The sequence below is a fragment of the Volvox carteri genome (assembly GCF_000143455.1).
Source record: "Volvox carteri f. nagariensis unplaced genomic scaffold VOLCAscaffold_11, whole genome shotgun sequence".
Classification (NCBI taxonomy): Eukaryota; Viridiplantae; Chlorophyta; class Chlorophyceae; order Chlamydomonadales; family Volvocaceae; genus Volvox; species Volvox carteri.
This window is the reverse complement of record NW_003307554.1, coordinates 1384910-1400778: the sequence shown is the minus strand read 5'-3', so window position 1 is coordinate 1400778 and position 15869 is coordinate 1384910. Positions and strand designations below refer to the sequence as shown.

At 55.1% G+C, this 15869-nt stretch overlaps 3 protein-coding genes across 3 annotated transcripts in view; all 3 read left to right on the top strand.

Moving 5' to 3' along the window:
* Positions 1 to 5377, top strand: part of VOLCADRAFT_89143 (uncharacterized protein) — a gene marked incomplete at both ends in the record, with an annotated part of 10780 nt that extends 5403 nt beyond the window's left edge. Inside the window, 9 exons of the mRNA XM_002948804.1 lie at positions 49 to 220; positions 456 to 516; positions 1204 to 1287; positions 2073 to 2121; positions 3452 to 3507; positions 3677 to 3888; positions 4645 to 4768; positions 4970 to 5124; positions 5353 to 5377. Coding sequence (XP_002948850.1) covers positions 49 to 220; positions 456 to 516; positions 1204 to 1287; positions 2073 to 2121; positions 3452 to 3507; positions 3677 to 3888; positions 4645 to 4768; positions 4970 to 5124; positions 5353 to 5377 — 938 coding nt within the window. The remainder of the gene's footprint in view (positions 1 to 48; positions 221 to 455; positions 517 to 1203; positions 1288 to 2072; positions 2122 to 3451; positions 3508 to 3676; positions 3889 to 4644; positions 4769 to 4969; positions 5125 to 5352) is intronic.
* A 559-nt stretch (positions 5378 to 5936) lies between these two features.
* VOLCADRAFT_104053 (uncharacterized protein) lies at positions 5937 to 8179 on the top strand (the record flags this gene model as incomplete). Its single annotated transcript, XM_002948803.1, has 5 exons — positions 5937 to 6149; positions 6276 to 6500; positions 7380 to 7439; positions 7642 to 7742; positions 7930 to 8179. Exons 1-5 carry the CDS (start codon positions 6081 to 6083, stop codon positions 8177 to 8179), a joined length of 705 nt encoding a protein of 234 aa, XP_002948849.1. The 5' UTR covers positions 5937 to 6080.
* Positions 8180 to 9782: 1603 nt separating this feature from the next.
* Positions 9783 to 14883, top strand: VOLCADRAFT_89141 (uncharacterized protein; the record flags this gene model as incomplete). The annotated part of the gene is made up of 8 exons (XM_002948802.1): positions 9783 to 9961; positions 10222 to 10228; positions 10614 to 11302; positions 11576 to 11697; positions 12133 to 12319; positions 13084 to 13116; positions 13395 to 13593; positions 14656 to 14883. 8 exons carry the CDS (start codon positions 9783 to 9785, stop codon positions 14881 to 14883), a joined length of 1644 nt encoding a protein of 547 aa, XP_002948848.1.
* Positions 14884 to 15869: the final 986 nt, after the last annotated feature.

The following is a 15869-nucleotide window of genomic DNA, read 5'->3' as shown; positions in this document are numbered from 1 at the left end:
TGACGATGGGAACGCTGCCGCCGCCGCCGCCGGCGCCGCCGCCTCCAGGACACGCCGCCAGCGGCTCCCAGGGTGTTGGTGTTGACGGCGGTTGTGCTGTGGGTGATGTGAACGCGGAGCACTTCCGCCAGGGTGCGGTCATCAAGCGGTATCGGGAGATGTTCAACACCGCCACCATTTGCGCCTTCAACCCCATGGTCGACGACTTCGTGAATGCGAGGTGGGAGCCCCTGGGGCTGCTGGTAGGGGGGGGGGGTAGTGGGGTACGGGGAGGAGAGGGGAATATATTCTGTTTCCTTATCCCCTGTTTCATTTGCTGTCTGTTTGTCTGTTTGTCAGTATGTATTCCCCCTTGCTTTACACTCCTCCGCTGGGAAACACACCCATCCGCCAACCCACCCCAACCAACCGCCTATTTAACCACCTAACCAACCACCTAACCAACCAACCCGCAGATTTTTCTTCGGGGATTCCAAGAATCGGCTCCCCCCCGGGCAAGAGCGACCCGCACCCCAGGTCGGTACCGCTTGTGTCGTCTTTCGCACCTCTCTGTGGAGCGCCCCCTTGTAACTCTCTTTGTAAAGGTTGTTACCTGGCGAAAAACTTGCCTGGTGATTTTTTACGTTTCGCCTGCGTGCTGATGTACGCGCTGCTGCTGCTGCTGCTGCTGCTGCTGCTACTGCAGCTGTTTGCCTCTCCCTCTGTGCCTGCGTGCTTACGAAGCTCCTTGTGTGTGTGTGAGTGTGCGTTTCTGTGTGTCTCTGTCTGCGCTTGGTGTGTATGTATGTGTTTCTGTTATACATTGATCCGGGCCGGACGCTGGCCAGGGGCACCTAACCGTATATATATATACCCCAACGGAACGACCGCCGAAGTGCTCACTCTCCTCCTTGTGGGGGGAGAGGGACGTGAGCGGTCCCACAGTCCCCTAGTACTGCCCGACCGAGGGCGCGCGACCCATCCGGTGTCTCATGTCCGCCTCGCTCGTGTGATTTGGATGATGAAAGAGCGCGCGGTGGCTATGAAGGCCCTCTCACAACCAACCTCAGCACGCGCTGCGGCACCTCTCGGTGTGTGTGTGTGCATGGGTGTCCATGCGATGCAAAATTTTCGCTTTTCCATGTCATGGAAGGCGTCGTGTGTGTGAAAGTTAAACTGAGAGCGATCGAGCGCGTGTGCGTGTGCATGTTGTGTGTTTTGCAGGCATCCAAGTCCCGTATGCCGCAAGCACCACCCTCCCTGGCGTCAGGCATTAAGGCTCACATTCCGGCGGCCTCCGCAGCCAAGGTGCGAGCCCGCCTACAGCAGCAGCAGCACCAACACCCGCTCAACTACCACCAGCAGCAGCAGCAGCAGCAGCAGCAGGAGCGCGTCACCGGGCTGCCCAAGTCCGAACCTGTGCTGGGTGGAAGGCGGCACCGGGGTTCGCCTGGTAATAGCAGTAGCAGCAGTAACAGCACCAATAGCGCTAGCAGTGACAGCACCAACAGCTCTAGCAGTAGCAACAATAGCGTTAGCAGTAACAGCAATAGCGGTGGCAGCAGCAGTGGGAGAGGGCATCGAAGATAGTGGTGATGGTTGTGGGTGGTTGGGAGAGTTATGGGGGGGGGCCGGAGCAGGATGCTGTGTGGGCATTTTAAAATGATCTCGTGCGAAGGGTGCATGGCGAAGGTGGTTGTGTGCGGCGAGGTTGTCGTGTGTTTGGGAAGGAGGAGGAGGAGGAGGGCTGAGTCTTTTGGCTCCCAGATTCTGGCGCTGGCATGCGGGAGAGGTGGGTAGGTGGGCGGAGCAAGTGGAAGGCTTGCTTGGAAGGTTGGGACTGGTCGGGAAGCCCGCAGTATGGCGGGTGGTGGGAGAACATGGGGGAACATGACGTCGTGGATTGCGGATTGTATCTTGTGCAGCGCAGCCATAGGGACGGCTTGGGTGTTCCTACTGGTTGTAAATCCATGCGATGGCGGTGTTTGCCGAAGGAGAAGTACGGGGGGAGCCCGCAGCTCGGGGCACCTCGGGACGGGGGTTGCATGGTCGCACTTGTCTCTGCCCGCCTGGAATCCCCATGCATGGGGCAGAGACAGCAAGACGCAGATCAGGAAAGATGGACTGGGAAACGCGTTGCGAGTGAGCTCTGTTGGACATTCACCTTCACCTTCACACGAGCAGAGGGCCTGTTCCGATTTGGGAGTGAAGGAAGAGGCCAGACGACGACACGGTCGTGACTCCTGGTGGCGTGGAGGTCGGGGATTGGGGGATGGGGATCTCGGGGATTAGGGGGAGAAAGAGCGAAAGTGGGGCTCGTGTGTTGCGTCTGGTGTCGGAAGCGGTTACGTGGCACAGGGACCGTTGCACATACGGCCTTCAGGGCTCCAAGTTGCCCGGCCTTCGTAAACCCCAGGGTATGACGTGGACAGTCCGAAAGCTTCGTCCAAGAGCAGCGAACCTCAATAACACACACACACACATACGCACACACGCGTCGAGCATTTGCAACAAGGAAGATAGAGGAGGCGTGGTGAGAAAACGCGCCAGCCGGCCTCGTTCCAGTTGCGTTATGGTGCTTGCGTCCGGCAGTTCAGGAAATAGTGACCGTCCTTTTGGGCGCTAGCTGCGGTGTTGCTCGTCATTGGCAGCTGGCCCCTCAGCTCAAGCGTACTGCGTGAATCGTGCGGTCTGGAAGTCCGTTTTGCACCTGCACGACATCAGCGGGCTGCCGCCGCTGGCTTCCTTTTTACACAAAGGACCTTTCATTCAACCATTAAATAAAGCAACACCTTCCTCTTCGCTTTTTATCCAGACGCCTTAGGATGCTTCTGGACCGCCCCCAAGGGAAGCGGTAAGCAACTCACAGACGGACATTGCGCTGGTGGATACACCGTGAAGGTTTTGATTTCTAGGGCTTGATGCGGTGACAACAACGCTTGAGGTATGTAACAGACTTTGAGAGAAGGAAAATTGTTGCTGCTTGATGGTAGAGTCGATGCCACTACTGGAACGCCATAAGCGACGCGATCGGAGCTCGCAAAATCTAGAGCTGACCAGATAATATAAACTTACGAATTTTGTTTACAGAAAGTGTAAACTATTATTGGAATGGAACAAGATCGGTTTCATCGGCTTCGACAAGGTCGGTTTCATCGGCGAGGTCCTCGAGCTGATCGACGCACTCCAAGGCAGCCATTTCAGTATTCGCAGTTAAAATAATCTGTTACTTTTTACATCCAAGAACATTTTTACATGCATTTTGTTTCCAAACACGTTGGGCGCCCATGACGTTCATCATCGCCGATTATGTATCGTGACTAGGAAAGCACATCCATAGAAAGCATCCAAATAATAAATGCTGTTATGTTGAACAATAATTTTAACTATGTATTGCTGTGGCAGCGAAAGCTCTGGCGTGTCGTGTCAGCTGTTGCCTTCCTTGCCGTCAGCGCAATCTTCGCCTCTTCAGCCCCTTCCTCAAACATAAAAGTCACAATTTTTAATGATGTCCCCGCACATTTTGAGGTGGGGCGGTTTCGCTGCTACACCCGACCATCCTCGGCAACGCTGGGCCAGGCTGGGCGACCGGACAGCTTATACTTACATCCGATACTTGCGCATTAGCCGCTCCCAAAACGATTTTTTCTCTCCTGCCTTCTGCTGTGTGTTCGGATTCCCGTTACCACATCTCCAGGTTTTCGCCGGCGCAGTGGACACAGTAAGAACTTATCTGCGGACGGAGCCCCAAGCTGTCTGGATGGCATCGTCGAGGAATGATTGCAGCGGCAACAGCAGCAGCAACGGCTCAGGCAACAGCAGCAAGAAGAACGGGATGCGCGGGCTGAAGCGGCCGCCGCCTTCCGGGCTGTTAAAATGGCTGGGGATTGCTCCAGAACACCCCAGCTGGTAAGTGGCGGGCGGCTTTTTAGCTAAGAAGGCAACTTCAGATATAATGCATGTTTTATGTTATACTATCTTCTGATAATGTTCCGACTGCAACGTCTGCGATGTTTGATATATCTTAGTTCCTCTTGCCTAAAAACTCATCCTGATGAGACCTCCAAACCTTGAAATACTGAGCATAAGGCATAGTAATCGTCTCATAACTATTGAACGGAATTCTGGAGCTGACAGTTCCGATTTCCTCGGCTGGCCCCTCCGTTAGTGTACTCAGGTGGACAGCTTCTCGGATGGACTGTCCCGGTCCTGATTTGGCAATCTGGGTCCGCATCTTCAGACAAACACGCTTCAAACCCTAGACCAGTTGAGGCAGGGACGGCCAAGGACGTGGGTACCCCGGCCGAAGCTAGGACAGGCGATCCGCCGCCGCCCATGCCTCCGATAACATGGACTTCCGGAACAGATGTGGTATTTTGCAATACCAACAGATAACCCCGGTAACGATCAGTCCGTGTCACCAGGGTTTTCGGCCGTAAACCGCGTGTGCATGTGCACGGCATCAACCCCTCATGTATATACCTCAGCGTCAGGATGGCTTCAGAAGCCCTGGTCAGCCGCCAACGTTCCCCCACAGCCCTGGCCCCCTGCTCCCTGGCTTTCCCCCCTCCCTCCCCCCTCCCTCCACACACGAATGGACCTCCGTCCCCTCCGCTGCCTCCCGGCTCCCGCCCTTCACATCATTTGCCACGTGCTTCATGGAAGGCACCGCTTCGAGCTCTGTACAGCTGCGGGCGCACTGGCGGCGGCCGAGCAGATGCGGCCGCACCTTGACTGGGGCCCGGTCGACTTATTGGTCTGTATCTCCCCGGAGCTCGACAAAGACACCGTGAGCACGTAGATGCCGACCAAAGCATGCGATGGGAGGTGTGAAGCACGTGGGATGTTGCCAAAGGGACACCGCTTTTTATATCTTGAACCCGGCACCCTCCATACCCTGCCTGATCGCATTCCGACAGTCTACAAACAACCTACCGTTCGGCGCTGCCTAACAAGTAATACCGCTATTCACCGGTATACTGCCGCACAGACCTGTCATGCCGTCGCCCGCGTCCTCCGACCTCGCCTGTTGGTGCTTCTGGTCCATCGTGCGGATCTTATCGGGAAGGGCAGCCGCTTCCTGGTGCGGCCACCCGCGCCGCTTCAGCTGATGGCGCTGGCCCCACACGTGGCGACTGCCGTACGGTAAGCTAACCAGCGGAACAGGCGGGGTGCATGGAGGGGCATGCATGTACCGGGTGTACGGACTGGTAGCCGGCGGCAGGTTTAGGTTACGTGTCTCTTGCTTTGTGCGGTTGGAATGGATTGTGGGAGTGGAGGGGGCTGGCTATGTATGGCTGTATGGATGGTGTGGTGGATGATGCTGGCATGTCGTGTGACACACAACCATGGACGTCTCACGCCGCCGCACAGGGCCCATACAACAAATGTATTCTAGTCTTATTTTTCTCCACAAGACCTAAAGTCTACGTGGCCTGCAACCATCAGTATATTTGAATACTGGCAGTTCGCGGTGTTAGGGCCAGCGAGGTGGCTTGATTGGACAACTAGTGGACTGCGTGACCTTGTGAGCGAGGAGCTAGCTGGTGTTTTACTTGTGTCCTCTAGTAGTGACGGTGTTGTAGCTGGGAACCGGCCTCCAATCCGTATGTCCTCCTGTACTGTAACTTCTTTGTATCTTGTTAGCGTCCGCAGGATCAATTACGCTTTACGCTTGTCAGGAAATGTTGAGTGGAAGATTTTGTATTCCCTGTATACATTAAAACTTTGCACTGAAATATATAAATCGTTAGGTTTTAAAAATGTCGCCTACCTGACCTTGACTGGCGTTGGGTGCGGACTTCAAATCCGTAGGGGCCGGGAGGCCCAGAGGTTCGATTCCTCCTGGTGGGCGTTTTTCCTGTGCTGTAAGAAATTATGTCTTTTTGGAAATAAATCGCTTCTGGACAAGTCCAGATGGTAAAGGTCACCCCCTCTCATAGATGCAGAATGCTTAGCACATTCAAATCGATCTTTCAAGCGGCTTACCAAGTGAGGACTCCCTTTATCATGTCTGCCCCGAACGCCCCCGCTCCATTCCGCTCTATGCTACGGCCCCAAACAGAAGCCGGCTTCGCAGCAAGCTAGTGAATTGGGCTACTATGGTGGCGGCGTATAAACCTCCCGTGGAATGCACCTCCCATACTTGTCTCCGGGGCTTTGTGGTACAGGTGAGGTGGGACAGGACTTGCCCCGAAAAATTACGTGTGCGCATTTCGGACATAGTCCTGGTTCCCCCTTGGCGTCTGATCCTCTCTTCTCTCTTCTTGGCCTTGCGCCCGCTCCTCACCCTCCAGGGCACCCTGCGCAAGTGGACAACGGCGCGGGGCTCGGGCCTTATCCGTAATTTCAGCAGTCTTTGGGAGCAGCTGTTGCAGCAGGGTCAGGACCATCATCGACCCACACATGCAGGCGTGGGCACAATCAACGTGACGGTACTGGGCAAGGGCAAGCGTCGTGACCTCGACATTCCGCTGGCTCTAGATCACCGCGTGGAGTTCTACAGCGGGCTGTCTTACCCGGTGAGCTCTAGCGGCTGCCTTCGCGTATACTTCCCTTGGCTGGTGCAGGCGGCGGCGGGGTAGCGTTTCTTGCCTGCATCTCGGCTTATGTTGGCAAATGATACGGAGTCAGGACAAAATTCATGCTCCTATGAATTTTTTTATACCCTCTGTTTGAAGGCATCTGCCTGCAGGCCGGAAGATCTTGTGCAAAGGAGTTCTTATGGCGCGCAACGTGCTGGTACACGCTTGCCGGGAATCCTAAATATTTATATGGACCTAGAGGTGTCGTTATAACAAATTAGGCTGCAATGATGACTACTTCGCGGTCTAGTTGCATAATGAAAGTCACTGTCAAAGCCGCACGGACGTTTAAAAATGAAGAAAGTTTTCTTGCGGCACGCAAGCTTCACGTCAAATAACCTATGTATTTCTATATATGCATAAATTATAACAATAAGCATACGGATACTGCTACACCTCCGGGACTGTGCTTTCGGTTGTAGTCGGCTGTGCGTGTGTGCGTGGCCAGCTGGCCGTGCACTGCACTTGGGACGAACATGACGAACTAGACTCCCACCCAAATGATACAACGCAAGTCATGTAAATAGCCAAAAGTGGAACCAAAGGGAAGGCTCAGACTCTACGAAGCCGCCGGTTGTTGGCATGCGTGGCTGCCGCGGAAGGACGGAAGTGCTGGCCCCATTCGTGTGATCCTGGACCTATAATTCGAATCCCGCATTAGCCTCGTCCCCTCCTGGAGTCCGGACCCCCTAAAACATTCCAAGTCAACCCCGTTCCTGCTGAAAATGTCGGCTGCATGTACGCCATCTCACCCGCACCAAACCTATTTCAACCCCTCCTCCTCCTCCTCCTCCTCCTCCCTCTCCTCCTCTTCAGGACTTTTGGCAGAAGATCTACAGCAGCTATGCCCTGGTACCCGCCTTTGGCAGCAACCAGGTACGACTTATGTCTCCTACTCTCGTTCCGCACCTTTTCACGGCGGAGGGAGAGTCCACGGTGTGGTGGGGGGGCCCCGCGATATGGGTGCGGGTTGTTTGCAGGGAAGGTCCTTTACTAGGGCAACTCCAGAGCAACGCGCTTCAGGAAAAGATCAACTACCAACGGTGTCCTTAATACTGTACGGCTTCGTACTCTGCAGTACTTCAAGACGCGCATCAGCTCAACAGTTCTGGCGTCGCTCACTACATGTGTCCCCATGATCGTCACACAAAAGATGCTGGACGTCTACTCATTTTTCAAGTAGGTTTCGGAGGGTCGATCATCTGCTTGTCTGCTTGCCTGCCTAAGGCTACTACTTCACAGCCCCTCGTCAGTTGTGTGGTCCCTTCACGGAATTCTCTGCGGCTCCGCCTTCTCCATTATCTTCTTCCTTTTCTTTCCTCCTCCTTTTTTCCTCCCCCTTTCCCCTCTTGTGGACCTCCACCAGGGAGGAGCACGTGTTCCTGCAACGGCCCGGGGAGCGTGAGGTGGATGTGATGATGCGCATCCTCAGCATGGAAGATGACGTCATCTTCAACCGCCGCCGAGCGTTATGCCAGTTGCGACAGGAGCTCGGTAAGCTAGCGGCGGCGGTACTGAATGAGGCGTTGGCGTTGGCTGGTGTTAATGCTGCTGCTGACGCTGGCCCTGGTGCCGGGGCGGCAGCGACCGCAGACATCACGGTATCTGGAACGTAAACGTCGCCGCCAGGATCAGTGGTGGAGGTAGTCGATGGTGGAGGTAGTCGATGGTGGAGGTAGTGGATGGCGGGGGTGGTCGATGGCGGTGGTGGTCGATGGCGCCAAGTGCCATTCCTGGGATGAACTCGTCGACGAGCAGAAACCGCTATGTGGTCCATTCGGCTTATCGCGCCTGAGTACGCGCGGTGTTGTTTTTCCACCGTGTTAATACTCTCAGCACAAGTCGTACACGGCACGGCGCCTCGAAGTAGCCATGGTTTGTGGCTAATAATCCTGTGCGCTTTAGGCTCCCCGGCTTCCATGCTGCTGTCGCTTAGGTTATGCGATCTGGACCGTCCATTACAAGCTCTTACAAGCTCCACAAGACACTGAATAGCGTGCAGCCTCAAAATGGTTCCGTCGGATAAAAGAACCCGCTGTTAAGACCCAGTAATTCCAATCGTAGCGGTCGGGGATCATTGAATGAGAACGGGTGAGTGCCAGTGCGGCAAGGTACGGGCGTACGGCCTTTCCAAGGCTACCGATTGAGTGACTTTGTCCTACCGTGTTGATGAGCTTCGCGCGGCCAGTGGTGGCGACGTTGGCGTTGAGAGCTTGTTGATAGCTAGGTTGCAACTGCGTGGCGTCGTGTGCGAGCCCTGAAAATGTGCAGGCCGTGCGGAGCCTCGGGTACGCGTCTAAGACTGTCTAAGCCTACGGAACAGGGTATGGAGGTTACGAAGGGAGCTTTTCTGTGCGTTACCTCGGTATGCAGCAGTTTGTTTGGTCTTTGTGAAGAGAAAAGTCGATGATTCGGACGGTTACAGAAGTAACAGAAGTAACGGAAGTAACAGAAGTAACGGAAGTAACAGAAGTAACCGGAAGTAACGGAAGTAACCGGAAGAATAGAGCGGCCAAATGAAGCGGAAAACAAGCAAGCGCCCTCAAAAGGGACTAAGCCTGAACCACCATGCAGAGATCGAAAATCGAGAATGCGGAGCACAGACGCAAGCAGCAACCACTACTACTAGTCTGACGAAGCCCCTCGCGCACGGTATATCCACGCGGCATCGCTTGGGCATCGACATGGGTGTTCGCTGAGGTGATGAGCCTGGGTTGGCAAATGGGTTTGAGGGGGTCTGGATCGGCTGCAGGAGTGCATGCCATTGCCTGTTGGAGGAACTAAAAGTTCAACAAAATCACCAAGCTACAACCAGCCTTGAATAAAAACAGGCAGGGAAGATCTTCCCTGATCAAAAAGGTAGGAAAAGATAAGCAGGATCCCGACACTTCCTGGCCTGGCATACAGAACTCAGCAGCTAATGGGAGACGCAGGGGTCATGGCTTCAAGTTCAACCCTAAAACTAGCCGTAAGCAGGCGATTCCGTACACATCAGTTAAGTCCAGGTTTTATACTGAAGCACCCTGCAATGCTCGCAAGTTGCAAATATCCTTCATGAATTATTACTATCCTTATTGTACATTTGGACATCCGGATTCCCAGGCGCTTTCCAACAACCCCTGGAAATTGCCGAGCTGAGCGTTCTATCTGTCCTTAGTCACCTATTGGAATATGCACTTGAATACAGCAGCATACTGCGGGTTATGCATGATTATATTGATGTACCTTGGTTTATATAGCGCTTCCGTCAGAGCGGCAACGCTTGATGGAGGTGGCAGACGACGTGACTGGGGCTACTGGGACACGCCTGCGAAAGAGCTGAAGCTATGCTACAATGCTCTATACAGCGCAAACCCCACAAACTTTAGTGACTTCCTGGATGGATCCCCCAGTAAAAGGTGTGCATCGCGGGTCGGGCGCTCGAGGCATCTGCCACGAGTCATGCACCTCGAGCCTTACGAAGCAGTCCGAGACAGTCCGCTAAAAGACACTAAACGTTCCATATCACCATTATTTTGAAGATGTGCATATAGATAATAATAATTAAAAATGCGCGATTATGCATTTCTCCTTGCAGCATGCGCTTGCATCAAGTGTGGTGGAGCAACAGGCAGCCAGCCCTGCCTGTTACAATCTTCACCATCACCGATCTCCACAGGCTGAAGGTGGGTCTGAAGATAACACTGATACTGCCAACATAATGGCTCTTATTAACAGCTCCTTGGCAGCTGGGCGCCTTGGATCGTAAAACTTGGATGGATCTAGTTCCCGGGGATCGATGCATACCAAACTCGATGCTCTAAGCGATCAATGAACGCTGTCAAGTGCTCCGGGCTTCAGCTTTGCATAGCTCAAGTATGGTGCGTTCCCGAAGGATGTATGCCGTACAGTCCCGTGCAATAACCGTACACCGGCGACACCGCGTGATCCGCCATCCACAACAACACAACCAGCATCGAACCCTCGAACCATGGCCTCAAAACTATTCACAGGTCGACGCGCATCACGCCGCTGCCGCCGCGGCGCCTGCTGCTGTTGCTGCTACTGCAGGCACTCGCGGCCCAGTGCCGCAGCTATCCCAGTGGCCCCCTCGCGGCGGCCGTCTACCTGCCTCTGGTCCGGCGGGAGCCTTGGGAAGGCAGACAGGCCAATGGCGGGACCTGTGACGGCACCGCACGGACTGACGGGACAGCTCCCATCAGCGACAGTGGGACCCCGACGCCCCATGAGCCCAATAGCTACAGCGCCGGCGGAGGCAGTACCGCCGCCGCGGCCGCGGCAGCTACTGCCGGGGCTTGTGAGCCTCGCCTTTCGGAGTCGAATGCAGCGGCGCTGCGCAACGCGACCGCCACCCTGGAGGCTCTCTTTCGGGATCTGGATGCACAGCCGCCGCCAGCGCCATCATACTCCTTTCCTTCCTTTTTAGATCTTACTGGCGCCGCTGGCGGCAGTCGCGCCGTCAGCAACGCCAACGCCACGGCGGCTGCCGCCGCAGCCGCCGCCGGTGCTGATGCTGATGCTGGTGCTACCCCGGCCGCAACCGCAATCGGGGCCTGTGTACTTCGGTTAATGCTGCTGTATGAGCTGGTCGCCGACGAGGTGATGGCCGCGCTAATGCCTATTAACGCGCTGCGCAATGCAGCAATCCTGGCAGCGGATACTCCTCTCGTGGCAATGGTGGACGTGGACCTGTCTCCCAGCTTGAGCCTTTCGCAGCACCTTCTGTCGAACCGAACCAGGTGTACGGGGACCAAAGGGAGCATAGCAGTTCGACGGGAACCGAAAGAAAGCCGGGGCTCCTGAAGGATTCTGCCGAAGAGAGAGCTACATACAAACGCAACGGGCTAGCCAAAAGCACAATCGCAGTGATATACAACAACATAGAAGGGACGGAGGTAGAACGGAGAGCGCTGCAAAGCCCCGCTAAGCACAGTGCGAAGCTTTAAGCCTAAAACATAAGAACTGAGTGATGTGTATGTCCTTGCACCCGCCGTGCATACGACCGCATACAGGGCTGCCGAGCTGCAACGGCGGGCGGAGGCAGAGCGCACTGTGTGGGTCATCCCCGCCTTCGATACGCAACGACGGCTGAGCTTACCCGGGCGGGAAGCCGTGGCGGACTTGGCAGTGGCAGGTTCGGCAACCCCGGGGGGCCGGGGGCACAAATAGAGGTACCGTGAATGCGTGCGGAAATACAATCCTTCAAACAAACCCGTGGATAGCGTGAACCGACTTTGGACATTGTTTTCACACAATTCTTAGATCAGTGCTGGACCGACTAACACGGGGAATGTGGCGTCAACCACGTAACACACACACTCACACACAGCAGCCCTTATAGATACGGCATCTAATTGGCCTATTCAGCGCAGAGAACACCTCTGCCAAATAAGATTTTACATGCCGAGGTAAGGCTCCGTTGCCTGATAGTCATGAACTGGCGATAGATGGATGAAGGGGCACCCTTCCGCGCTATGTCGCACACGCACACGGCCCCTACCACTCGCACCTACTCCTCCCCTCCCCGCACGGGCATTCCCATTCCCCTCCCACACCCTGACCGCCACAGTTCCCCACAGCGCCAAAGGCACCAGGCTGGTTGCCTTGTGGAAGAAGGCCGAGAAGATCTACCCGTTCGCATACGATGTGTATCGAGCCGGCCACAGCGCAACCGACTACAATAAGTGGTTCCGGAGCAAGCTGGACTACCAGGTCAGCTACCGGCCTGGCTATGAGCCGTGGTTCATCGGCGCCAGGTGGGCCATAGCTAGGAGCTTGGGACGAAAGAACCGTCTGGTGGGTCATGACTCCGGCTAGAGCCATCCGTGAGCGCTCCAAGCGAGTATAGTGTGCTAACCAAATCTAACCAAATCTAGGGTCAGAGGTTTCTCATCAAGGGAGATAGGGCCAGGGGGTTAAGGAAGGAAACGGCGGCAAACCCATGGCGTGGATACGGGCTGAGTGGAGAGACCAACACACCAACACACCAACACACCAACACACCAACACACCAACACACCAACACACCAACACACCAACACACCAACACACCAACACACCAACACACCAACACACCAACACACCAACACACCAACACACCAACACACCAACACACCAACACACCAACACACACACCTACACACACGCCACACACACAGCCACGGTTAAACAGCGTTTGTAGGAAAACCCACAAGCAAGGGAACAGAACAGGCACCTGGATTAGGGCAACCAGATACAAAACTGGAGGGTTGCGGGACCGCCTAGCAGGCAGGACGCATGGAGGTGAGGGCCGCTCAGCTTCCAGGCGGATTCCTGTACGCCTGGCGGATTCCGTGCCACATCTTGCAAGCACCAGCACCACCAGCACCAGCACCAGCACCAGGTATTTCTTCCCCATCATCGCCTCTCCAGTATGCCCTCAGGCTCCCTTAATTTGCCCCAACCCACCATCCCTTTTCGGCCCCTGAAATCCCACCCGCCCGCCATTGGCCTGGTCCTCGTCGCGTGCCCCTCACGCCAGGATGGCACTGCCTGCGTACGACGCCCGTTTCAGGTAAGCCAGTTTTGGAAGGGCTACGAGGGGACCCCCGTGGCGGCGGCGCTATGCCGTTGCTCAGCACGAACAACGTGCGCCACTATGCGCCACTATGCACAGGCATCTCACTCCAGGCGCATGAGGTCTGGATAACGCCAACCCCAGGGCTCAATCCATGACCCCCAAAGCGCGTCAAGGTATTGATCATTGAAGCAAGCGTACTTCGACCAGTACGGACGACCCATAATGCAAAACCGTGTTGGACACCCTCACATGCCTCATGCACGGGGGCGCAGGGGCTACTCATGGAACAAGGTGACTAACGTTCGTCACGTGGCGGCCCTGAGATTCTCGTTCTGGGTGATTACGGATTCCTGGCTGGTGCACCGCCCTCATGCGCCCACTGCCTCATGCACCGTCTGCACCAAGGAAAAGCCTTCCAAGAGTTCACCACCTCTCCCCTCTGAGAAGGTGACGACGGCGGCGCTTGACAAGGTATGGGCCAGTGCTTTACAGGACGGGCCGTCGGTCCATACCCGTATAGAAGGGTGGCGTATGATGTGTGAAACAGGGGGGTGTATCTTCGCCCGTGGCAGCTACCCTGCGAAACCCTGCCTTCCCCGGTATTTCGGGGCACCCTCATTCAGTCACCCTAGTCAACTTCTCAGTGGATCGCTCAGGTTCCGCACCCACCACCAGCATCCAACGGAATCTGCCGGGTCGACAGCGGCCCAACTCCATTTCTGGTCGGCTCGCAGGTTAACTTTATCCCAGGTCACCACCGTCCATCAACTAGGGGCGCAATGCCTTCCACCATCGGAAGGTCTTTGACCCGAACGGGTACCGATCCCGAGATCTCCCGGGGGCAATGGTCGCGCCCTACCAGTGGTGCCAAACCCTATATAGGAATTCTGTCTCAACGAAGTCATCGTATTGGATGATAATAGCTATCGAAGACGATGGGACTCGAACCCACAACCCTCAGATCCGAAGTCTGATGCGCTATCCATTGCGCCACGTCTCCTGGTATGGCGTATGTATGTATGTGTGTGTGTAAGTAGGTCTGCTTCCAGGACCCGTGTTGATGCTGGCCGCTGGCGTGCTTAACACTGCACGCTGCAGCCACTGGGGACATACATACATTCATGCGTCCCTCGTTCGTCGACCTGATGTCCTTGAAGCAAGCATTGCCAGCGTTTGTGTACGGCGTGCCAGGACGGCTGTGTATCGTACTAGCACAGCGGGTTGTGCATCGGAAGCAGAAGGCATCGATGCCCGCTAATCAAGCGGCAGCATCCAAGCAGGCGGTTATGTATGCGAGGGTTAACCACTGCTGTGCATTCTTGGCAATTTTGATGACCTTTCTCTTCTACTATCCACTGTGCCCCAATCGCCACGCGTTGCTCCTTCGATGTGTCGTAAATCTCACCTTTCCCCTCGATAACTTTCTCGCCGCTCTGTTTCGCCAAGGAAAGAACACGGAGTTGTGTATGCGTTGGCATCTGAATGTTTCCCCCCCGTTACAACCCCCTCGGTGCAACCCCCGAACCGAGGCAGCGAATCCGGTTTAAAGGCAAGTGGCATCGAGCTCGCGATGCCTTCATTCGGCGAGCCAAGGGCTTCTACCAGTCGGCTGTGGACCTGATGCGTCAGGGCAATTACGAGCCAGTAACCGACGTCGCATGGCGGAACTGCCGGCGGGTGCTGTCCTGGTGGCAGCAACGCGACGGCGGGGACGCTAGCGGTGCCGCTGGCAACGCGTCGGCAGCGGCGACGGCAAGGTAGCATGATTATAAGCCTGACCCAGTTCATTGGATACTTAAATTTCTTATAAATATTAGATTTCTTTTTCTACGCCTGTGGATTGCCGTGCCGCCATGCACGTGCAGCGCAATGAAGGGTTTTAGTGCTCCTTGGATGAGGCATACAATATGGTGCGACTTTTGCGAGGAGTGATCTTGTAAAAGTGCGTCCTTGTGAGGTAATTATGAAGAGGGGTTCAGCGACGCCAGGCTGACCAGGTTTCGGTGTTGAAGGGCTAAACTGCAAGAGGGTGCAGATGGCCATATTTGAGGTGGTATGTTGCTATTAGGAAATAAACTGAAAAGGGATCGCTTGATTCACTTTGTATTTAGGCGATGTACTGGTTGCGCCGCAGGAAATGCACTGAGGTGTTTCGGTATGACGGGCAGGTGGTTAAGTAGGGCCCTTTAGGGGCAAGGGGCTTGGAGAGGGAGGGCCCCAATACTGAATACCACATAGCTCCACATCTTTGCCCATTTTGTGTGGTCCTGCTAGGCGAAAATTTAGTCGTTGCACCCAAATCATCATCAGTAATAAAGTCCTGTTACAATTGACAGGCTCGGTGCAACTTACAGTGTTAGCGCAATTTGTAGTTAACGCTTTTATTTCTTGTTTACTATGGATAGGGATAGGCGCGCTACCCACGTTGCAATCGATCTCATAGGATTTGCGCTTGTCATGGCTGTCGCAATATGTCGCTGCCATGCAGCAGCGGGAACGCTCAGCAGCAGGGACGCTTACGTCGATCTTGCGTTGGACCCCAACACAGCAGCATCTATATTACCAGGCTTCAAAAAACGAAGTTTGACGGTCGTGGTTTACATGTGCTATAACCGCACGTCTATGATAGAACCAGCGCTGGAGTCAGTCCTACGCAGCGAAAACCTAGAAAACTTTGATTTCCTTATTTCTCAAGACGGCGGTCACGGCCTCGCCCCACTACAGCCACGCGTGCCAAACAAGACCAA